The 25,855-nt window shown below is 34.6% G+C and overlaps 1 protein-coding gene across 2 annotated transcripts; it reads right to left on the bottom strand.

Moving 5' to 3' along the window:
• Positions 1-660: 660 nt before the first annotated feature.
• On the bottom strand, positions 661-22,935 carry LOC128998559 (mesoderm induction early response protein 3-like). 2 transcript variants are annotated; one of them, XM_054424751.1, is made up of 8 exons: positions 22,742-22,935; positions 18,016-18,187; positions 16,030-16,113; positions 13,653-13,851; positions 13,301-13,359; positions 8,674-8,889; positions 5,916-6,110; positions 661-5,384 (listed from the first exon to the last, which is right to left on the bottom strand). In XM_054424751.1, exons 2-8 carry the CDS (start codon positions 18,160-18,162, stop codon positions 5,346-5,348), a joined length of 939 nt encoding a protein of 312 aa, XP_054280726.1. In that variant the 5' UTR covers positions 18,163-18,187; positions 22,742-22,935; the 3' UTR covers positions 661-5,345. The 2 variants fall into 2 exon arrangements, with proteins under 2 accessions (XP_054280726.1, XP_054280727.1); XM_054424752.1 differs by lacking the exon at positions 22,742-22,935 and adding an exon at positions 22,630-22,722.
• Between the last annotated feature and the right edge of the window lie 2,920 nt (positions 22,936-25,855).

Below are 25,855 nucleotides of genomic sequence, written 5' to 3'. Positions count from 1 at the left end.
ACTTTTTTAAACCACGACTTTTAAGTTCACACTACAGTATTGTGTGTGAGATACTGTCAAAAGCTATTGTTAATGTAAATAAAGTGAAATTGAATTCCAATGAAAAGTGCTTTAAATGTGATATTATGTAAGATATAAGAGGTCCTGCCTAGTGCCTCGTGGAGCAGTTTCATCACAAGCCTCTCCATGAGGTGTTTTGGTTCTTTGTGAGATAGCACCCAATGGATGAGACAGCATGTTTTGACTCTGCATACAGCCTCGGCTGGTAAAAGTCCAGCAGAATCCTGAAAAGAGGAGATACGTTCCAACTTCCCGCGTATGGATTCCATTGACAAAACAAACTGCGCTTTTTTCCTGCCTTTAAAAGTTGTTCCTTCTGCTGCTGCGTAATGCTGTTGCTGTATGCAGGAAAGCAGTATACAGGACTCAACACCAAAGACTGAACCAACATTAATTTGGCAGCCTCTGGAAGAGTTAACGGAATCTGTACAGTCCTCACAACTGTCCCAGTGCGATGTGATATCTGCTTGGTCTGCATGTTTGTTATAAAGGGGTATTACTGACAGGGATTTCAGGAGAGTATATATTTACAACCATTGTTTATTACAAATGTTTATTAAAAAATAGTTAACATTCAAGTAACAAAATATAATACACACACTAAAATAATTTACCAATTTTATTATTTGAAAACGATTGTCTTAATTTGGTTGGCTTCATTCATTGCAATATCAATGTTGAAATATTGCAATGTTATTTAAATTATTTGTCTTAACCAGTGAATATTTTCTTAAGGGGGGGGGGGTCTCAATACAGTCAGTACTTATATGATGTAAAAAATGTAGATTTGCGGCGGAACGGAGTTTCGGTACCTCTCTTTTGGAATGATAAAAATGTCGGCACATATAGGTATATAAATAGGTTCAAGTTCCAGCACCTAATTTTTACAAATAGAGCACTGTGTTTGTATATATATATATATCTGCACATTATGAAGCATTATAGAGTTTGACACAAAATTGTGTATCCCTAGGGGTAAGTTTGGTTTCAAATAAAAGAACATTGATATCTTTAACCAAACTCACCATTTCCAAGAATTTCTGTCAAAAATTACATCTGGGCTGTAAATTTATACCCTTACGAAACATGAGCACAGTTATGACATTTATAACACAGAGTACTATAAAATAGATGTCCTATTATCTATAAATAGTAATACATTTTTTCCTGAAACCATAAATATATCATTGATTTTATAAACAAATTCATTTCCAAATCTGAAAAATATCACCCAGTCTAAAAAATGGTGGTCCTAAAACCATAAGTACAGCTTACAAACATTATACACGTACACGTTGTTAACAGATAAAATGATGTGAATAAGTGTTAGCAAAACAGTGTGATCACAAAGTAGCACTTTTACCATTTGTATTATGCTCTTTATGCTTTAGTATTTTTTACTCATATAACCTGTTTTTGGAAATAGGATTTTAGAGCAGCAGTCTATATTAATATAACTTTCACCAATGTTTAAAGCTAATCTTGAGGGTTAAAACAATATGGAAAGAGTAAGTCCTCAAAAGCAGGGCAGGCTAGAGGGTGGGGGCAGGGGGGCCAGAGCCCAGGACTCTAGCGGGGGCCTGGCTCGATCAGATGTAGATTTTTTTTCTGTACATGTAATCTGCTTGAGTTAAACAATTTTAGCATGGTTTACCAGTTTACTAAGTAATTTTTGACTTGAATTGTTTTGACTGTGAATAAAGCTGCAACTGTGAGCAAACATTTGAGTTATTTCATATTTGTGTAACAAAACAGCACGGAGGCGGCTGGACAGTAATTTATTCTCGTGTTTAATACAGTATTAGTTACGCAGCAAAGGAACTATTCTGTTCTAATAATATTGAGATTGCCAAGGCATCTCACAAAATCATAATTGTATAACCCTATTATTATTAGAAAAGCGTTTCTGTTCAATTTCACTCATGTAATCAAATAGAACCTGATATGCTGCATTATTTCAATATTTTTATTTTGAATTTAATTTTGTATGCCTTTGGCATTTTTAACGTGTCTTGTAAGGGAACTGTCTAAGGATCTAAGGCATGTTGCTGAGTGCACAGATCAGTAGTAAATACAAAGGCTCTTTTTTTGACTCCCATCATTACAAAGGTCTCTTAATTTTTATTCCTCCCTAACTTAATGTCACACTTCATTCCTTAATAACTGGAGAGCTTTTTCAATATTAATTAAGTGTAAATCAGATTTTGTTCAACTATTTGAACCAGTTTTAACAATGCTAACTTACCAAAAGGCCTATAATATTCTCAAATATTAAAGACAAGACATTTTATTACTAAAGACACTAACAATAACACGTGGTAAAAGGGGTAACTGATACTTTAAATAAAAAAAACACAAAGAATGGACGTTTTGATTGGTAAAACGTGTAACTTTTATACTTAAATCATAAAATGTCTTGCCTTAAATACATTAAGTCACAAAAACACAACATTACAGCAAACCTGCTCACTAGGAATGATTCCAGTGAGTTCATTTTAATACAAGCTTTATGAACAAGTACACTATAAAATAAAGCTTACACTAAGATCAACGCCGAGTATGAAAAAAACACAGTCTTTTCAACAATAGATGCTACTCTCTGAACAGGTTTTGCTTACACTCAATTTGCATTAAGGTAAACATACAAACATCAATAAACATATGAGAACATTAAAAAATACAATTAATTTTTATTTCTTCCATTAATATATAATTTGTATGTTTGAATATAAGGAAACATATAATTTATAACACTCAATAAAGCTTCCAATAAACATCAGCAAAATATTTATCAACAGTTACCATTTATCTCAATATAACACATAGTTGATAATAACTCAGATTCATCAGTGGCGGCGATAAGAGCCCGCAGGCCCCCCGCAAGTTTGTTTGCCGGGACCCCTCTCCCAATAATCTTTAAAAACATGTTTACATGTATTACCGCCTATACTTGCATTTTTGCAATAAATTTGACAAGGCATCTCCCGAGGCGTCATCTTCGTCTTCCATGATCGCGTCAAAATCGTGAATACTTTCCGTAGTCATGGGAGAAACATTATCATAGTCTACCGTGATTGCAAATGTAACCAAACCTATGACATCACCAGATAGCAATATCATCGTCTCCCGCGTTCACGGCCCAATCTAATATCACGGCCTAATATCGTGGCAGAATCCTAGATATATCTCTTGCTGAAAATGAAACGTCTTTATCGTCTTCTGCAATCGCGGTAAAATATTGAACATCTCCTGCGGTCGCGGAGACATCGTCATCGTCACCCGCGGGGAAATGTTCTCGTCGATATCCACGATCGCGGCAAAAGCGTTGGCCTAATCTTTCAATTTCATGAGCGTGAGTGATCCTTGCGGACATAAAAGCTTTTACTTTTATAATTGAGCATTATTGTATTGAGTAGGCCTACTGAGAAAATCGCCGGAAAATCGGTTCGAGCTTGATTTTCTGAGTTTGTTTATTTCTTGATCTCCCAAGCTTGTAGGTCAGGCTCTGCTCGGCTGGAAAATCGACATTATATTATAACAAATCAACCATTTCAAAACAAACTGATTTTGAACCGATCTGATTTGGCCTAAGGCTTATAGGTAAGTAACATTTTTTTACCTGACTCGAAGTAAACAAATCTAAAGTGCGAAGTAAACAAATCTAAAGGGCAGCCTCCTAATAGTAAGAAATTAAATTAAATGAAAATCCTTCTTTAGCATCAATGGAAGAATATAATTATGCGACCTAGGTTAATTTGCCGATTTGATCGTTAAAAATAGGGATGGTCAAGTCTCGAAATTTCGGGAAATTTTAAATCTCGTTACACGAGACGAGATTTTTTTTTGGCCGAGATTTTTATCGAGACGAGAATAAAAAAAAAAAAAAATTAAAAACGCCTGCAGAAAGTCAATGCAATACCCGCAATACAGGAGCGTGTTGTAGTTGCGTTTCCTTTGCGAAGGCGTTCTTATTAATTAATTCTTTAAATGTAAATATTACTTTAATTATTTTAATAATATTACTTTAATAACATTTTAGAAGTTTTGTTAAGTGTAAGCAGTGTGAGGAATGTTTTATTACTATAAAAAGTCAAAACAAGTACCTAACTATTTTATAAAAATTAATATTGCTTTTATTTTATGATTTATTTTATTTTAGGATAAGTTGAACTCTATCCTAAATGATATCACTATGTTTCCTAATCGTAGGCATTTTTAATAAGTTAGGCGTGATATTAAAAAAATGTTATGCTGATGTTTTTTAATAAAAGATTGTAAATATTCTTGCCTATTATCATTATTTTTGTATTTAAACAGTCATCTAACAATGTTACAAAATCAGGTAAACATTTTGAACGTGCATTTCCCGTTGTGTATGAGAAGGGAAATCCCGTCTCGAAATTTTATGAGAAATAAAAAATCTCGTCTCGTCTCGAACTAAAAATCCAATCTCGTCCATCCCTAGTTAAAAAAATTTTCAAGTTCATTTGGTTGATTTAGCATAGAGGGCCGTCTCTGGTGTGACCCGCCGGGGGCTAGGACATAGACATAGACTAAGCAACACAAGGACGACAGTTGATGCAACCTGCACGACTGTTGACAATTCTTTTACTTAGGTTGGTAGAGAGTTTATATCGATCGGTCAAGTAATAGTGACAGTTTAGCAGTCATAAGCTACTTGTCCTAGTGCTCTTGGTGGTTTGAACAAAATTTCGTCATGAAAAAACGTATGGTAATTCTCATATACTTAAATATTGTTACACAATAGGGGACCCGTGTGGCTGAGCCTGTCGCACAATCGCGGGCCCGTGTCCCGGTAAAATTTACTGAAAAATCCCGGTCAAGGCTCATGCAAGGGCCTCCCTAGCTCGCGGGCCCGCTATCGCCACCACTGAGTTTCATGATGATAGACTGAAACATCAAACATCAAATTATACATAGATTTTTCAGTTGTTATACAGAGTGTGTATTAAAACTTCATAATGCTGTTTTTCCTACATTTACAAAAATTTGCTGGAAAATAGAAATCTGCTTAACATTTTATGCCAGTTAATAACTTCAATTGGGTATAGCGACACACTTTGTATACATATTGCAAGCTAAAAATTCCGCAAGAAAGAGGGAGTGGATTAGATAGCTCTGTTTCAGACCAAGACTTACTGTTTTAGCAGTTGAATTTCCAAGATGTTTAGTTTATCCTGACTTCCTAATGAACTGATTGTGGCAGTATCAAGTATATTCTATATGATTACCACAAGGTTTACCATTTTTAATGTTTAAAACTATTATGATTCACTTGGATTGGCATTTTCTTTTCTCGCCATCTATAACAGAACACATTACATTTGGTCACTTCTCCATGAACAAGGTGTATTTTTTATATTATTTTCAGTCATGAAATTATAAAATTTGTATGAACAATTTTTTCATCTAGCTTTCCGATCTAATTTCTTTGTAATCTAAACAGGGAAACACATGAATGATAAAATAAACCTGCGCCAACAAACCACACTTTTCGAAAAAATTGATTTTTTGCATTTCATACTGAAAAGCTGAAAAAATACAACAAGACAAAATCTTTTGTACATCATTGAAAACACAAGTGCAAACTGGACACAGCACATCTGTAAAACTTAAGGCAAAACAAAGTTTGTAAACTAAATTGTTTTGAGAAGTAACAGTTTCAAAATAACTAAATATATATATATAAATAGTCATCACAACTACACTTGATGGAAATAAAAATCGTGATGAAAATTTGACCTTTTGAGTTATGCGACCTATGGCCTACTGTATTTTGGTTGCAAATACTGTACATAAATGTTATATTACCGATAATTCAAAACTGGGTTTACCTTAGGGACAACTGAGTTATTTTCTTCATTTCCATCTAACTCCTTGGTACGTTTAACTTCTTTAGTAGAATCTCCTTTGCTGTTATTAAAGTGATTTTCAATATTTTCCCCATTTAAGTATTCTTCAAGAGTTTCCTTGAATTTTTGAAGTGCTAATTCTTGGTTGTAATTACACTGAAGTAAAATCTCCAAAGCCTGGAAATAGAAAAACATTGGTTATTGCATAGGCTTATGAGTAAATTAATTATGGACAGTTTTTAAACATCATACCATGAGAGTCTAAGTTTTACAGGCGGTTCTTCATATGACTTGTAATTTTGTCAAATTTAATGAACACAAATCTCTTTTTGTGTTTAAATACCACAATGTGCACATTGTTCAGTTCTATCCGTCTATCAAAAGTTAATTTAGCTGAGAAAGACAATGACTTAACATTTTGATAATTTGATTGATTGGTATTGGTGGAATTTTCAGCCTTTTTGGACAAGGCCAATAAACTCAACAAGTGAAGAAATACTATGTTTGTTATATGATATGCCTAATATAAAGCTATTTACTGCCTCAACCACAAAATTCTAAGAAACAAATTGATTGCCTATGGAACTAAAAATAAGGCCCTGAATTGGATCATGTCCTACCTAAAAGACAGATATCAGATTGTAACATTAAAACATAGAGATGAAAGCAATAGTACAAATTCTTAAAGGTAAAAAAATCCGAACCAATTACAGACGCACCACAGGGCTCAAATTTGGGACCCATTTTGTTCCTCCTCTATGTGAACGATATACAGGGACGGATCCAGGAGCCTACTTTGAGGGGGGGGGGCTGATGCTGGGTTTTTTGGGGGTGGAATACCCCCCGGCAAAGAGGGGGGTTTGATGGTTCTCCCCCAAAAGATTTTGAAAATTACTTTCAATCTGACCATTTTACACAATATCACTACTAAAAAATCTCTAAAAAACCTGGTAAAATGTAGAGCGGTAGGAAGAACTATCCACAACATGTGACTTTTAATCATAACTTACTGAAGTCAAAATGAATTACGTTCTACACTACTGGCTTGACAACATGATATAGTCAATATTTCCATGTTATTTTTCATTTAATTTATCATAAAAAATATGTTTTAAGTTTTAGTTAAGTTTTTGTATGCTTGAAAATGAACAAAAAAAGCATAGCTGCCAAAAAGATCATTTTGATAGATACAGGTAAGCTAAACTTTTTTTTCTAATTTTAATCTAGTAATCCAAAGGTCAACAAAATCATGAACTTGTTCTTTATTTGTTTTAGCGAATTTCCCTATAGGGAAGTAGCTATTACCGTAGGTGGCATGGTAAGACCTAGGTGCGGGACCAATTTACTTTTTCATTTTGATGTCCCCAGAGGCCAAAAACACCATTCGTTCAAATTTTTATATATGTATATATATATATATATATATATAGATATATATATATATATATATATAGATTTATATATATATATATATGTGTCCGTGAACACGATAACTTGAGTAATTTTTATCCGATTTTGATGAAATTTGGTTTGAAGGTGTAAGGCAGGATAAACTTGAATGAGTTCGCGAACCAGCATGATCGGACCATGGGAACGGGGTTTTACGGGGGGTTTTATGGGGTAAAAATGGGTTTTTCTAATTTTTGACCCTACAAACGAAAAATTTCCCAATTTCTCTTCAGACCTTCTGAAAGAGCTTAAAAAAACAAATAATTTAGTATATCAAAGTGTTTTTGTACTATTATTAGTTACGGAGAAAATTCAAATAATTGTTATTTTAAAATTCCCATGTTATTCTTATGGGGAATATTGTAAAATGTTGTAGTCTGCTTGTTTATGGATATATTTTGATCAAACTTGGTAAATTTATTTATTTTATACTAAGTTATTAATATTTCTCTAAAAAACACACTTTTTTACCCTCCCTGTAGCAGCAAGCCTATGTACTCATTAAAATTAATGTTTATTAAATACATTTAATTGAAAATCAATTCAGGCAACTGGAAATTCGCTTAGTCGGCAGGTTTGCTGCGGCGGGGGTATTTTTGTTATAAACTGTCATACTTGTTTTTTAAAATAAAAAACACTAGCAATATTTTTTATTTAACTATCATTTTCCAACAACAAACCAGGTTTGATGAATAATGACATATTTTTAACAAGTTTATTTTTGTTACAATAATTTAACATATATACAAATATACAGATGGAGAATTGTTTTTTTTTCCAAGTTTAACCTTGACAACAAACTACAGTTTTATACAACAATTTACCATAATGTTGTCATTTTTACAATATTTATATTTGTGTTATGAAGAGTTGGCAATATGTTTTGCATTTGTGACCTGACTGCGATCAGGCGACTGTGACGTCATATCGTATGTTTTCAATAAAGCTCCCAGATTGGCTACACCCTATCACGCCACTTTTCCCTCCATGTATCAACCGCCGATCCAAAAGTTTCCTTCCTCTCCAGTCCTCAAAATGTCAGCAAACCGTAACCATGTAGTTGGCCAGGTTTTATTTCACTCCCAAATGGTGTTGTTATTTTAATTATTACACCCAAAAAGTTCCACAAACGACAACATTGTATCATAAAATAGCCCTTTCGAAGCAGGTTGGTCCATTACAAGTTTGATAAATTTGTCTTTAATTTGTTTAGAACTTCCACAGCTGATTACCATCCCAACAAGATCACTTTATGCATTATTCTAAATAAATACTTGTGTAGATACCTCACCTTTTTGTTGTCTCTGTTCTTAACTCTTTGACTCATGGCTTGGTGTACAATTTCATTGATCCGACCCAAGTAAGCCTCTACATCCTGTTCACTAAGCTCTTGAGAAGGTCTCCACAGTAGTTCCTCGTCGTATTCTTCTGAATCTTCATCAGCGAAATTGGTGGCGGTCGGCCCCTCCGGTACCTCTGCTTGATATGAGGGGCCTACACGAATTTCCTACAAATATTTCATAACCGACATCACCAAGATTCACAATTTTATCGACTCTCAAACAGCAAACATAAATAGGTTACACCAGTTGGTGAGTAAGCCACTACCAATAAATCAATAATGATTGTTAATATTATTATATCGTTAATGGTGGTGGAAATTTCTTCCACATTTGTCAGTGATGATAACATCAATCACAACTAATAGGGCTACAAAACGGATAGTCATTAGCAATGACACTAGTCTTGTTTTTGCTTTCCTTGATAAATTATCAATAAATGACCATTTACAATAAGTTTATTTCATACCACAGTTGCTTTCAAAATACTGTTAAAGTATTCCTGTAATAAAGTGTTTCTCCAAATGTTGAATTGTTTCCAATGCCAAAACTGCAAAATTGTCTTTGAAAACTTGTGCAGTCAATGAACTTAATCAAATAGTTTGAGTGAAGAATAATGATTAAATTATCTATCTCTCTGTCACATAAACTCCTATTCCTAATATTCAATTTCTCTCTGTTAATAAACTTATGTGTTGGTTTAATGTAGTTTGTTTTAGAAAATGTTGGTGAATTTACCCTATTTTCCGCTATAAGAAGCTATTACCGTAGGTGACATGGTAGACTTAGACCCTAATTTAGATGTCTCTAAAGGCAAAAAACACAATTCGTTCAAATTTTTATATATGTCCGTGGATACGCTAACTCAATTTTAGTCCAGAATAAGACAAACATAAAATGCCATAAGCAGAGGTGCCCATCCCCCCCAAACCCAGTGGCGCAATCCCCCCCCCAATTTACGCTGCCCTCTATTTCTACCTACCCTCCCCCCTCCAATTTACCTTGCAATTTCCCCTTTACCACATAAAACGAGCATTTAAAGTATTTCGTTAACTTGAGGTAAAGAAAAACAAATTTGCAAAATTATATGTTTAACCCTTCCAGGGCTAAATTAAATGAAGGGCTGGGGCTTAATTATTTTTTGACAAAAATTAAAAACTAATGTGGTTGTGTTTTGTATTTATTTCACTTGAAATAATTCATGGATCATAAGATTTTACTTAGGGCTGAACTAATTTTTGTACAAAAAAGTTATGAAGAAAATAAAAAATTTGATTTGACGGATATATCCCTCTTTGGCCCACAAAAAACATAAGGGGGACGGATATATCCGTCTGCCGCCCTCAGTGATAATCGCAAAATATGAACACTGCCAATAATCTTGAGTATTCTTGTGGGCGGCAGACGGATATATCCGTCAACCTTAGGCTATTCCTTTCCTTGTTTTATTTTTTATCCATAAAAATGTATCTATCATTCTGAAGTAAATCTAAACCACTCAGTTCCGCTCCCATGTGCTCAATCCCATTCCTCGCCAAGACTTCCACTATGTAAATACTGTTCTTCAGGTTTATCATATCCATCACATTCCATACTATTATTTTCACTGCCAAGTATAAAACCCCCCTCAGACATACTTTTATTAAGCATCTCAATAACAAATTTCATATAGTTTGCATTAGTAACTTTAGCTCAATAACATAAAAATAAAGTAGAAAACACAAAATGTTAACATCACTCACTAACAAACATGTGTGAAGTGACAGCAATATTTACTTACGCATACTCTATGGTGCAAAATAGCTGCGGCAATTATTATTGCCAAACACAAAAACAAATAACTCATTTATAATGCAGTGTAATGTTTATAACCATATTATAAACATTGTATATCAATTCGTTTTTTGGACGGATACATCCGTCATTATCCCAGAAAAGAAATTTCTCGGGATGGATATATGCGTTTTTAGCCCGGAAAGTAAACAAAGATTGACGGATATAACCGTCCATAGCCCTGGAAGGGTTAATAGGAAACGTCATTTAACAATAAAAACTTAATATATCTAATTAATGGACCAATTAAGTTTTTCAATTCACAATTAGAATCTGTATTTTCAGCCAACACATGCTCAGTATTAAAATAGGCAACGTCTTCAAAAAGTTCAACAATATACTCAGTGAATTACTCTACTCCAACACAGTACTGTAACTGTTCAATTTATTAGGTGGTGTAAATTTTTACAGGGCTTAAGAGTTCAAATAACTTTAAGTGCACGAATAATACTTTGGCAACAAGTATCTTGTTTCAAAATTAGGTCACTAAAATAGGGCAGACTTGCTCTAAAATATAGGCAGGGGTTGCTCGCCACTCCCACTCCCAGGCTGCCTTCTACAAAAATGACCGGGCTAAATACCCAAAATACCTTAATTGCCACCAGCACGACAAGAGGTTTTGTGACGAAGTAATCTTATAATTCATTTTAATAGCCCCAGTTTTGCGTTTTGCGTTAATGGTAGTGTTTTGGCGGTTCTTTAACTCCACCATCGTCAGGCTTACAAAAGGATCCACTTTTGGAGGTGTCGTCAGAATATGTTACAAACATTAAACAAAAAACATGATTCGATAACAGATAGGCCTATCAATTAACGTGTGTTCATTGCTGCGGGCAGAACTGGAGGTAGACTGAATCAGGTTATGGCGAACCGACTCTGGATTGTCGTCCGTGTTATCTACAGCTTATATTGGACTAATTGTAGTGTAGTGACGGAGATAATTGAGTTTTCCACAGAAAATTTATGTTCTCGAAATTCTACATTACTGCGGGAAAGGTAATTTATTAAATACTTTGGAATAGTTTGAAATATTTAAATACTGTACATAATACTAGGGACAGCACAGACATTTTTAATGAAACCACTCGATTAATTATGAATCCAGTTATATTTACAACACTCTTATTTATATTTACAATAGTCTAATATCAGCTGTTGAAAACGCAGAAGACAATCCAGAGACCACGTCGTCCAACATAACATAACTTTAACCTGACTGATTCAGTTTACTTCCAGTCTTGCCGACGGCAAATTATAACGTGTGAATTGATAGGCCTATCTGTATACGTTTTGCGTTAAATGTTTGTAACATACTCTGATGACACCTCCAGAAGTGGGTAATTTTGTAAGCTGACGATCGTGGAGTTAAAGAACCACCAAAACATATGTAGCAAGTAAAATTTGACCCTACCGTACCGTGGACTGTGTAGCAAGGTGTGTTTTTACCATTCTTAGAAGCAATCCTAATTACAAATGGCAAAATGTTGTTGGTCTTGATAGTGAACTACCGTACTTAGAAAAATTTTTCGGGCTGCTTATACAAAATTATACATTCATTATGACAGCTAGTAAAATTAATATCCCCCCCCAAAATGCCCCATAAAAATCCCTCTCCCCAAGAATTCCTGTAGCGCAAACGTGCCACAGTCAGTACCCCCCCTCTGGGCACCCCTGCACATAAGTAAGGGTCTAAAATGACTAGATTTCTGTTTAAGTCGGCCTGATTTTTAAGAATTATTTATATCTTGGGAATTTTTCAAGATACAAATTTCAAAATGTGTATTTTAGTAGGTAAAAAGAGCTTAGTAAGTTTCGTTCCAATATCTCGAGCCGTTTCAATATGGCGGCGGTTTAAAATCTTTAATGCCAAATTTCATGAAAACCGTTAATATTAAAAATTGTTTTTCAGATCAAAAAGATAGAGAATTTAATTCCAAATCAAATGAGACCTTATTTGTTAAAATCGGATGACAAACAACCGAGTTATTAGTTGTTTTCTACACACGGTTAGCAATTTAATAGGACTTCCATATTGTTTATTATTTGTTGTGTACTTACAGAGCAGCACCTGTTTTCCCAATTGGCTGAAAACCCTTGATAATATTTCAGAACACAAAGCTTCTTTCAGCAAATTGCCCATAAATGGAATAAGCTATATTACTGTTAGGTGGTGCAGTAAGACCTAGGCCCGGAACCGATTTACTTTTACGTTTTGAGGTTCCGTAAACCCCCTCCCCCCCAGAGACAAAAAACGTGTGTGTGTGTGTGTGTCCAACACCACAGCTCAAGTAATTTTGGTCCGATTTTGATGACATTTGGCTAGGCCTATATTTTGATAAAATCTAGCTAATTTGTTTATATCATACCATATTATAATTTTTTCACAAAAAACACTTTTTCCCTTTCTTGTGGCAGCAAACCTACGTACTCATTAAAACTAATGTTATTTTTACTAGGGAATAAATCTGACACGTTTAAGGATAAGTTTTAGATAAATTCTAATCAGACAAATGGAAATTCACTTGGTCTGTAGGCTTGCTGCGGCTCGGGTATTTTTATTTAAATACAGTAACCTTCCTCACCAACTAGTGGTTCAGAGCAGGGTTCAGATGAGCCAGTTTGGATAACAAGACTGTGTTTAAATAATTTTGGAATATAAATTAAGCAATTTTTATCCTTGCAATTTGCATAATGCCATTTAATACTGATGTAACATACCTTAAATATCAAATCAATTATACTTACTCGGTTAAATTTGGGTCTTAACAGTGGTTTGAAATCAGCATCTGCGTCTTCATCTTCATCTAAAACAAATTATCATAATGTATAAAAATAAAAATATAGTCGAAATGAGTTGGAACCTTTTGATTATTTACCATAATTTATTGAGTTTGATTTATTAAGATTTTCTCACAAGATGTGTCGGAGGTCATATTTCATGTTCATTGGTCAATAGTAGAATTACAAGTAGGCTATATTGATTCCATGTAAGTAAATAACCAATTTACTGCAATAATCAAATAGTGTTAAAAAAGATTCACAGCTAGCTGTGAAATTATTATTGGTTGGGCATCATTTTGAAGTGAAAAGTTCTTACTGCTCAGTGAGTTGGTCATGTAGAACTTGGTTAGTTCTGATACACTAAGTTCTTCTGAGTCTTCAGTTGAGGAGTCAGTTGGGGGTTTGGATGAAGTTTCCCTAGATGATCCAGCTTGTTGTTCTGCATTGGATGTGGATTCCTTTTGTTCCGCTTCTAAAGTTTGCAGTTTTTTCATTTGTTCCTTCAGCAGTAAAGCCTAAATAGAAAGCATTTATATACATTAGTACATAGTACATACATGTCAGGTTCACGAGCTCGAGACTTTATAAGCCGCAGACCAAACTGATAGGCTCTACACAATTAGTGCAGGGATAAAACCTGGTTTTAAAAGTTGTGTTCACGAGTCCAATTACCAGATAGTCCTGGTTTTCGATCATTAATCCAAGTTTGAGTCAAGAAGCAGCCCCTAGGTCTAGCCTGAAGTAAGGTGAAAAACAATCCCGGACTCGTGCCTAGCGTCCTAGGACAAAAAACAAACAAAAAAGACAAAAAAAAAGCATGGCAACCCATAAGGCCCATGTTAATATTTTTAAATTTTAAATTAATTTTTTGCCTATTTTAATTTGTTAAGGGATTCTGCACATCTACGGGCAAATACCTTTCTAGCAGTATGCATAGATTTCCCCTGTGATGCACAATAAACATGCTTGTCTATTAATATACAGGATGGCTGGTCATCAGTGTGACAAAATTTTTTTGCCGTAAGTACAAAGTAAATGCAGTGTAATGATGCATATAAAAGGTTCCAAGTCCATTTACAGGTAATTGCGAAATAGCTGTACTAAGTTTGAAAACATAGTTATTTTTGAAAAAACATAAAATAATTCTTTGAGAAGCTAATTTTTGGACTTGGAACCTTTTATATGCATCATTACACTGCATTTACTTTGAACTTACGCCAAAAAAAATTTTGTCACACTGATGACCAGTCACCCTGTATAGAACTAGCCCCATGTTAAATCTCCATAAGAAAAGTTTTGACCCAATTATCATAAATATTCTCAAAATACAAATAAAACCTGCACACAAAGAGCCGATAACCTTAAAAAATTATGTAAAAATGGTAAAAAGGCTCATAAAACGTACAAAAATTCATCAAACAACTTGAAACAAAAAATAAATTATGCACGTAACAAAGTAGTATCATTACAAAGATGATCAGCTAATTTACCATATAGGGAATAAGGGAGTGTTGCTGAAGGTCTAAATCCCATAAGCTTTGACTACTAAAGTAGTCATTTTAAAACTGAACGTTAAAATATTCCATTCCACTGAACTGCTCAGTGACGTGTGCCAGCCGGCCAAATATGTTAAACGTCGCCGTGTTCGTGTTTTGTATGTGTGTTCAATGTAATTAAGAAGATTTGACGACATTCAATGAATGGTATATTTTTACGTTCTGTTTTAAAATTACTATTTGGTAGTCGAAACTGGTCAACAGAAGCTCGACTGAGGAATTGTGAACGTCAAGGAACGTAACCGTTATAATTGATTACCAATTCCGGAAGGCTTCAACATGAATGAAATGTAAATTGATCCTGTGTCCAGGTCTTACCATGAGACCTGTGGAAAAAGCTTTTTCCCTATATGTAAAATTTGCCAAAAAGAGCTTAGAAAGTATGGATGCCCATCCCATAATATGTTAACAACGCATTTGTACAGATGTTGGCTGGTGGTAATCCATCAGACGAGTCTCTTATGATATCAATCCAAAGATTTGTTATACTTCTATATGACATAACACCTTAACAGCGTTAATGAATGTAGACGTGTACTTTATAACGGACATTAGCACCATAACTCATAAAAAACTATCCAATTTTGATTAAATTTGGTACAAACGTGTAATCCTGTTTAACGTGTTTACTCAAATGAGTTTGTAAACCAGCATGATCGGACCATGGGAACGGGGTTTTCTGGGGGGATTTATGGGGTAATATTTGGGTTTGAATACCTAAAAAAAGAAATAATTGAGTATAATTGAAGTGTTTTTGTATGGTTATTGGTTACAGATAAATTTCAAAAGTTCTAAATTTATAACTCCCATGTTATTCTTATAGAGAATAAGTAAACTGTTGTAGTTAGCTCATTTATAGATATATTTTGATAAAAACTTGGTAAATTTATCTATTTTAACCTAAGCAATTAATATTTTAATATAAAAACACACTTTAATGGACATAAACTATTTGCTGATGGTAATTGTCTCAAAAACAAATAAATTTCAGTGATGATACTTTAGTGAGATTATAAAAGAAAAAGGTCTCTTTGAAATAAAAGTCGATATATGATATACCATTTAAATAAAATAATGCTAAAACATGTCATCCATAGAAAATATTAATGCAAAATAAAGCTTACACTACTTCATTACCTGGTAATTAACCTTTTTACGGGCGCGTCTTGAACGAGTTGAATCAGATTGAGCTGTAAGCTCTTCAAGGGTCACATTTAAATCCTGAAACACAACACAGATAAGTGGTATAAATATCTGTAAGAGCAAAATATTGCACTTAAGTGATAAATAAAATTTAAAACAAGCATAAGTACTTTTAAAACACACGTAAGAGTTATCTTTTTAGTAAAGGAATGTAAACAGTTCAAACATGAAAAGGCTTGAAAAGATTTTCTTGAACCATTAAGTTAGTCTAAAAGTTTACTTGACTGATAGAATTCATTTTTAAATATTATTTGCACGAATAATCAAGAAATTTACAACCAGAACCAAACACACACAATGAACCAAACACACACAAATACACACACTCACACAAACATAAAATGTGTTTATGTTAAGAGTTAGTTTATGTTTGACTGCCACCGCATTAAGTTTTTATTTTAAATTCAGAACTCAACAGGTTAGACGTTACACATACGTTCAATAGGTAACACTTAACAGCATACATTATATGTTGTATTATAGTGTTATATTCCATATCATATCTATTCTTTGTTACATATATTACATCTTCTACCATATGCTGGACAGTTTCTTTTACCGTGCATCCTACCACAGTTTTTACAAGAGTAGACATCCGTTTTACAATCGTTATTATAGGAAGGCTTAAGACTATTATTATCAGTATCATTATGTCTATGGGTAGCTCCCTCTGATGACTTATGGTTAAAAGAACTACTAGTCTTAGGCCTACTTGAATTCATCTGGTTGTGTTGTGCCATATATCCAGGACGAGTGCTTACTGTGTCGACACCAGGGTGTTGTCCTTGGAGCTCCTTGGCCTGTTCTCTCCCATCTCTGTTGCTCGGCAAAGCATGACGATCTTATCCAGGCTTAGGTCGACTTCCCTGAGCATCCGTTCTTGAAGAGATTTATCTTCTGTTCCCAGGATTATTCGGTCTCTGAGGAGGTTATCTTGCTGGTCCCCAAACTCACAGGACTTTATCAGCTTTTTTAAATTAGTCAAAAAATTATGAATGGTTCTCCAGGTTGCTGATTTCTCATATTCAATTTAAACCTTTCCATCACTACATTAGTCTTAGGACTAGCATAGTCATCAAATCCCTTGAGCACAGCATCATAGTCTTTCCTTTCATCTTCAGTCAAGTCAAATGTGTTAAACAAATCCAAGGCTTCTTCTCCAATGATATTAAGTAGAATAGCACATTTAGTTTCTGAATCCTTGGAGTTATGTCCTGCAGCTTTCATAAATATCAAGAAACTTTATTTAAATCTCTTGAAATTTTCGTTTAGATTTCCACTTACGAGGGACAAAGAGACAGGAGGCTTGAATTCCATTGTTAGGCAATGTTAATTAATAACACAAACAAACCAATGTTAGGCAATGCCAATTAATAACACAACAAGTTTTAATTCTTAGTCACATTCTTAACCCCACTTTCACCTCACACACACTAGAGTTCAAAATCAATGTTCATGTTCAGTCTTTCCACACTTTTCTAATTGTTTTCCTGCAGCAGCAGCACCATATTATACGACCACTGAGGTATGGAAATAACTGACGGTCTTCATAATTTAAACTTGATTTATTACGATAAAGTTATGGAACAAAACATAACATAGTCATAGTAGTTGTGGATCATAATTACAGCAGCATGTCAGGCATAAACGGAGGTAGCCTATGTACAAAATAATATACAAAACCAGTGTTACCATCAAAACAAATTACATAGCCTAACCTAAAGTAAGACAAAGAATAAATACGATATGGAACATAACACTATAATACAACATGACCTATACCTTTTAAATCCAACTTCTTTATTTATATTATGTATTGTAGGCTATATATTTTTCTCATATACAGATTTTTGATATATAAATAAAACTGAAATCGAGGACATTCAATACTTTATAAGGCCACTTAGAAAGTTTGCTTACACTTGCTAAAATATGCAGTTCTTCTTGAGGATCAATTTCCGGCTCCAATGACTCTTCTTGAGCGATAGTTTCTTCATCATCACTTTCATCCATAATCAAAAAAGAAGGATCTGCTTCATGCTCGTCAGGTGGTAAGGTTGGATCCATCTCTAAACGTTTCCAAAGATTCACACTGAAATGAACAAATATTACTTAGGCCATATAACCAGAAAACAGGAGATTTGGTATAAAATCAGTTTTAAGCTGTTCAACACTAGGCCATATATGCACGTTGAATGTGCAGAATAGAAATTAATTTTTAGGTAGGCCTACCTAATTTAAGAAGGCTACGTTTAAACAGCAAGCTCTTGCTCGGTTCACTCTCGATCTCAAGCTGACCTAGGGAGTTCATATTGAAAACTTGTGCAAAAGGTTAGCAAAAACAAGTTCTCTGTTCAATAGGCGAGAACTAACTTAAACTAGTGCCCAAGTCTTACTTGCTTGTGGTGTACTATTTATTTTTAAGATAGCCATGTTTCCTATGGTCTACAGCTATTGGGCTATGCACCTAAAAGTACTTAAGCAACAGAAAAGGGTGGTGAAAATCATCACTTGTAGCGGGCGGTAGATGACTGTAGGCCACTCTTTGTAAGCACAGGTCTGAACTCTTTAGCAGCTACATCCTTTCCTCTGAGAACAAAGTTCATTCTAACCGGAAACCATTTTAGGCCCGGTTCACAAGAACTACATACCTAGCGGACTAGGTAAGCACGGCTGGGTAGCGGACCACAGGATCACACCGGTTCACACGAGCGACATGTCCACGGACTAGGTGTAAATATCGATATCAAAACCACTCGGATCCATCACTAGTGCACAATGAGAACAAAGGTAAGAATGCGAGCTGCAGCGCGACTACCCGATCGCTCGTGTGAACGCTCCCATAAGGCTACGTGTATTGCTACGCAGCTCGACTGGGCGACTGGGTAGCTGCCACGAGTGAGCCTAGTCTGCTAGGTATGTCGTTCGTGTGAACCAAGCCTAAAGGGTTAAAGTGTACAGCAACAAAGCTAGGGGCAAACACAATTATTTACTTCATGTTGACAGCCTCTGAATCGCTTTTTTCAATAAGTGAATGAATGGTTTAATTACCTTTACTGTCAAAGCGATCCTTGTAGTCTTAGTAGGCTACTGCAGTTTCAATACCTTTTCATGGTATCTTCTTCAGGCTAGGGACATCATCTTCGTTCGTTTTCACGAACACGTCATTTTGAATAAAAACCATTGAACACACGGACACGAACACGAAACATTTAAACGACACATTAAACATAAACTGTACAAATACTGGGACGGCAAGAGTGTGTGGTGGCGCATGCGGACGGTTGGTCTAGACTACCGGTTGTTATCAGTCCACGCACATTCTTCCCTCTCCCCTCCCCTTCGTCAGATGCGATCCTTTTTCTTTGAATTCATATCACCTATTCTGATTGCCGTTTCGTAAATGATGTTTGATTTAAAGGCTCTCTGTTCATTTAAGGTTTTGTGAGGTTAGGTTAGGTTAGGTTAACAGAGAGCCTTTAAATCAAACATCATTTACGAAACGGCAATCAGAATAGGTGATATGAATTCAAAGAAAAAGGATCGCATCTGACGAAGGGGAGGGGAGAGGGAAGAATGTGCGTGGACTGATAACAACCGGTAGTCTAGACCAGCCGTCCGCATGCGCCACCACACACTCTTGCCGTCCCAGTATTTGTACAGTTTATGTTTAATGTGTCGTTTAAATGTTTCGTGTTCGTGTCCGTGTGTTCAATGGTTTTTATTCAAAATGACGTGTTCGTGAAAACGAACGAAGATGATGTCCCTAGCCTGAAGAAGATACCATGAAAAGGTATTGAAACTGCAGTAGCCTACTAAGACTACAAGGATCGCTTTGACAGTAAAGGTAATTAAACCATTCATTCACAATTATTTACATCCCCTTACATAGGATCTTCCTCTTTTTAAGTCAAAAATTTATAACTGGCTTGCAGCTAACCCATTCTACTCAGTTTAGGACTTCATGATATTTAAATTAAAGCGGAATCTTTCATACTATAAATTAAGAATTCTCAATCGTTATTCTCAATCTTTGTTATGGTACCTATAGATATGAACATGTTTAGTAATACAATAATATTTTATTTAATGTAATTTGACAATGCTTATTCCATGTACAGCTTGGTCAATGGCAATAAACTTTCTTATTCTTATTAGTAAGACCCAAAGATACTTTTCTGGACATTGCCCTTGGACTATAACAAGCTCCTTGACAGAAAAAAAACTCAACATAAACATTCAAAATCAAACAGCTTGGAGGGACTTAGTAGTCTCCTGAGAGCAAAACCGAACAACAAGCTACGTGAGTTTCTTGACAACAATGTTCCTGTTTGAGTACCAATATCACCGCCATTACTGGTAGGCCTACTAATAATTCCTTTTGTAAAATGTTTTAGAAACTCTTGTAGGCTAGTGTAAATATATCATTAAAGGTTATAGGCTAGATCATTAACTTAACAATTGACACAGCTTATCCAGTCTAATCTGGTTCCAAGCAAAGGAGGAGGCAATATAGTACCGGTATAGTGTTGCTATATTTTGGCTGAGCTAAATCAAGGACATCCACCTACATGGGTTGGAAGGATAGGGTACTCTCTATGGGAAGTTATTAAAAATCTAATCTATAGCCTACCGGTAAACTTACATAAAATTTAATTTTACCACAGTACATTACTTAAACGTAGTCGTAGGCCTATTGTCACTCATCAAAACTAAACTAAACACTCTGAAACATATCTAACAGTCACAGAAAAAAAAGGCAAAACAGAGTAAGTTAATAATATGCCTACATGTGCAATTTGTTGTTTATATAGGCCTAATCATTGATAAAATGAACTAAGTAAGAATAAGACATACTAGATACTGTATTACAACATTCACAACATAGAATCCACCCAACTTGCTTCACAGACTTCTTGTAAGATGGGTTGAAAGTTTAAACAGGATAACAGTAAAACTAAAATATAGAAGTCCTAAAGTGATTTTTGGAAGAAGAAATTATTTTTAAAGTCTTAACTCTTAAGACTTTTTCAGGAAGGCTAAACGTATAACTTAGGTATAGGCTATCAAAAGATCAGTGATCGTCCCAGAAAGTATAAGGCTCACTGAAAATAGCCCAAAATGACAAACAAGACAATCCGCTGTAAAACAGACCTCTCGTAACAGCAGAAAGTATATTTGTTTGGCTTTTTGATAACGATCTTGGTTGAACATCAACTTAATCTCAGTTAATTCATTAATTGCCTAGCCTATATTTTAAAATGATTTTTTGACTCAACTTAGCCTACTTGATAAACAATAATGATAGGCCCGGGTGTTACAAAGAAGATTGCCTAGCACTTTATACCGGCACTTTTATATTACCATAAACTTAGTTAAATTAAACTCTTTAATTTGCCTTGTGTTAAACCAACTGGTGATTTGTAGGCTACATCCAATGATAAATGTGTTTTAAATATATCCAATGGTAAAAATGCTTCTTGTACTACTAAGTTATGTTCTTGTGAAAAAATAGTTATAAAAGCAATTTAGGCCTACAATACAGTAAGAAAAGTTCCTGAAGCCATTTCAAGGTAACTTATTCCTATGAGGTTAAACAAAGATTTTCCAGTTCGCAGAGGATACGCGTCCGGTAACCAGACGTGGATAGGCGTCTGGCAGTTACTGTCATAACCTAACCTAACCAACCAAACTTGCTGATAGTGAAAAAAATCAAATGAAGGTTCAATTCTCTTCATAACATATAATTATAAATGCCAAAAATTCTAACAAAAGATGTACAGTTCGGAAGAAATTACATTCAAAACAAAATCTGTGACAAAAAGTAATAAAAAACTGATGGGTTTCGAACCAGGGACCTCTTGGATACCAACCGAGCACTCTATCCACTACACCACGAACAACGCTGGCTGAACATCGTATCGTTGTGGTAATAGCGTTCCGGGACCCCACAACCCGGTGACGTCACTACCGGACGCCTAATCCACGTCTGGTTACCGGACGCGTATCCTCTGTGTTTCCAGTTACTCTAATTAGGCTATATAATATTCTTACATAAAATTCAGAAGTATCCACGACTCAGTCATAACATTCGGGACTCTCCTAGGGAAAAAATTGGATGGTGGTTACTCACCTAGGCCCTACATTAAGTTAAACTGTCTTCCTTTGCATAAGCTTAAGTTAACCTTACGCACCTTTTGCATTAGCTGCTTAATTTGCAGACCTTGGCTTTTAATGTTTTTTCTTTGTATTTTATTGCATGTTGCATGACAAGATTTATTATTGTGTTTAGTTATCAATGAAGAATCTGAACTGACCTCATCATACAACTAGGCCTAACTTATAAGCAGGCTTTTAGGCTATGTTAATTGTATTCCCTAAAAGGGCTGTCTTTACATGGGAAATTGATTCTGGACAGATTCCTGGCTGGTTTTACTAAGTTATTTCATTCATAGTTAAGTTAGTAGTTACGATCATTAAATCAAGAAAGGTTGACTACCTTTTCAAAAAATGCATATCAACTTATATACATACACTGTAAGTAAAGTATTTCATGATGTATGCCTAAACAAGACAGTGCATGCAAGGCTAGGCCAATGCAATAATAAACCATTAAGAATTTAAGTACAGTATTGCTATTACTCACTTAGATAAAAACCATTACTTATCAGTGGGCATGATAAGTTTTTTTATGTACCATTTAAATAAACGCCAACCTAAATTTAAATCATAAATCTTTTGTCTGTAATCTGTGAAAGATTGTTTGGATTTTTGACATCAACAGATCAACTCACAAACACAAGAATTAAGAATTTAAACACAACACAAACACAAACACAAACACAAGCAAAGCGATATAAACATACTCGACTCAAGTGGGGGGGGGGGGGGGGCCTAACATAGAAAAAACTACAGTGAGCATAGAGTTAACAATTAATAGCACCGTTTCTGTGGGACCGCATAGTGCACAATCACGGCCGCAAAATCCCACAATGCCTAATAGTGAATTTGTTGCACAGTGCCATAGACTAACCAGCACAAGTATACTGTACTTCTCATTCTATTGTAAATTTTAACGCTCGTTTTTCGTGTCTAGTTCTTGTTGGTGACACTGATCGCTCGTGTCTACGAAATTTTGTTTCTATATTTTTAGGGTCAATTCAATTTCATGTTTTGTGCTTTACTGTTTGGTTATATAATTATATATTATATAGTGGATGTAGCCTCCGGTTTACCAACGAATGTTTAACATATAAATATTAAGGATGTAACGTCTTTAGGGCAATCCTAAATTATTGCAATTTTTAAGGCCTCGTCTTCTCTGACCACGTCCACGGCCGTGCCACGTCACACATGGCTTCGCAGTGCACGTTAGGAAGGCTGAGAGGGCTGTACAGAAATCTGCTGCCAGAGTCTGCGAAGCTGCGCCTCATGCAGTCACTAGTTCTGTCAGTGTTTTCATATTGTGTCCCTGCTTATGGAAACAGCATCTCTGGAGAAGCCATGCACCGAATGCAAAAACAGAAAATTCTTCCATTAATTTAATTTTTTGGGCTCAAAAAAGTTGAACATGTCTCTTCATTCAGAGCTGTAGCAGGGATGACAACAGTAGACACTGTTTGCAGGATCATTACGTGCTTCATGGTGCACAAGGCCCCATGTCGTACCGGAGCCATAAATAGTACCTTCTTGAGAGGCTCTTTTTTTCAGCACAGTACCCACCATGGAAGTCTCCAGCTTAGCACTTTCCAAGAGCGAGGCTTGAGTTTGGAAGGAGAAGCTTCTCGTACTTCGGCCCAAAGCTAGCTATACAATGACTTCTCATCTGGCCTCAAAAAATATACCTTGTCATCTTTTAGAGTAAAAATTAAAGAATTGTACACTATGATTAGTTTATCTCTAATGTTATTTCGATTTTACTTGTTTTTGTTTTAGTGAATTTCCCATATAGGGAATAAGCTATTAACGTAGGTCTCATGGTAAGACCTGGACCCGGGACTGATTTACTTTTTTGTTTTGAGGTCCCCAGAGACCAAAAACACCATCCGTTCAAATTCATATATATATGTGTCCGTCAGCACGATAACTCGAACAAAAATCATCCGATTTTGATGAAATTTTGTATAAACGTGTATTTATTCGAACGAGTTCGCGAACCAGCATGATCGGACCATGGGAACGCGGGTTAATGGGGGTCTTTATGGGGTAAAAATGGGTTTTTCCCATTTTTGACCCTAAAAACGTAAAATTTTGGAATTTCTTTGCCAACCATTATGTAGAGCTTGAAAAAATAAATAATTTAGTATATTAAAGCATCGTTGTATGCCTAATGGTTACGGAGAAAATAAAAAAAAATTAAAATTTAAAATTTCCTTGTTAGTCTTATGGAGAAAATGAAAACTGTTGTAGTTTACTTGTTTTTTTTAAATATATATGTTGATCAAATTTGGCAAATTTATTTATTTCATCCTATACTATTGACGTTTGGTCAAAAAACACTGTTTATCTCCCCTGTAGCAGCAAACCTAAGCACTCGTTAAATCTAATGTTATTTAAATTGGGAATAAATATGTCTTATTTATGGTAATATTTGAGTAAATATGTAATCAGACAAGATGAAATTCACTTCGTCTGCAGGTTTGCTGCAGCGGGGGTATTTTATTGTTTATATTATTTGTTTGTTAGTTATTGTTACTTATTGTTACTTAAGTAACAATAAGTTAATGTTACATCCTTACATCCTACATATACATGTAAATTGTTCTGAAAAGCAGTTGTACTGAGAAACGCTTGATCGATTAGATAGTGATTGCTTGATCGATTTGGTCGATTCAACATTAAGTTCACAACTTTGTTATTTTTTTCTGTTTTTGATTATTTTATGTTGTAAACTTAATATTATAGTAAAAAGGTCAACATTGTACTTAGTAGCAAATTTGACGGAATAAATCATTCATTCATTCAAGATAAAGGCATTTTTATTTATTAATTTATTCACGGGAAGTAAATAAAAGAAACGTCTTATAACCCTTAAATATATATTTACGCTTATACTGTTACTCACAGAACGGTAAATAAGAACGCTCGTAGGCAGTGTAGGTAAATTATCAAATACACTTTTTTAGGACTTTGTAGACTTGTTGTACACTTCTATACTTACTATTATTATAGTTTTTTTTCTTTTTAAGCAATTCGTGCGGAGTATTTGTGGAGCTTAATCCATATTGTAAAAAGGATGCAAATAACTGCTTCATACGAATAAATAAATAACTTCTTAAATTTAATAACACTTAGGCCTACTGGCCTACAATGCTGATCAAGAAGTTTAGAACCAAATCAATACTATTTGAGTTTAAATACTCTCAGCTTAAAAATTAAAGAGAAGGTGATTCGAACAGTTATTCATTTTTTAAATGAGTATAGATATTTGGATAGATTATTGTAGAAATGTAGAACGAGTTAGTTGTAGATAAAGCGTAGTTTGTCTTATCTGAAGTGAAGTAATTCCTATTGTGAGGACAATGAAGTACTATAAAAATTAGTAACATATTACTTGTAATTTATAAGTGGAATTCTTAAATATGTTAATTAATAGGATAATTACTGAAAAGCTATTAAATAGTGAGCATAGAACGGAGAATGGAACAAAAGTTTATTATTAAAATTATTAAGTTGTTGTTTTCTGAATTTACTACTATGATTGAATTACAATTGATTTTTAACTTGTGTATTATTCCAGCTTCAAGAACGAATTATTAAT

Source organism: Macrosteles quadrilineatus, unplaced genomic scaffold (genome assembly GCF_028750875.1).
Source record: "Macrosteles quadrilineatus isolate MER2022 unplaced genomic scaffold, UCM_ALF_1.0 Scaffold_7__1_contigs__length_78375512, whole genome shotgun sequence".
Taxonomy (NCBI): domain Eukaryota; kingdom Metazoa; phylum Arthropoda; class Insecta; order Hemiptera; family Cicadellidae; genus Macrosteles; species Macrosteles quadrilineatus.
Note: the sequence above shows the minus strand (reverse complement) of the source record. Positions and strands in the feature narration are given on the sequence as shown.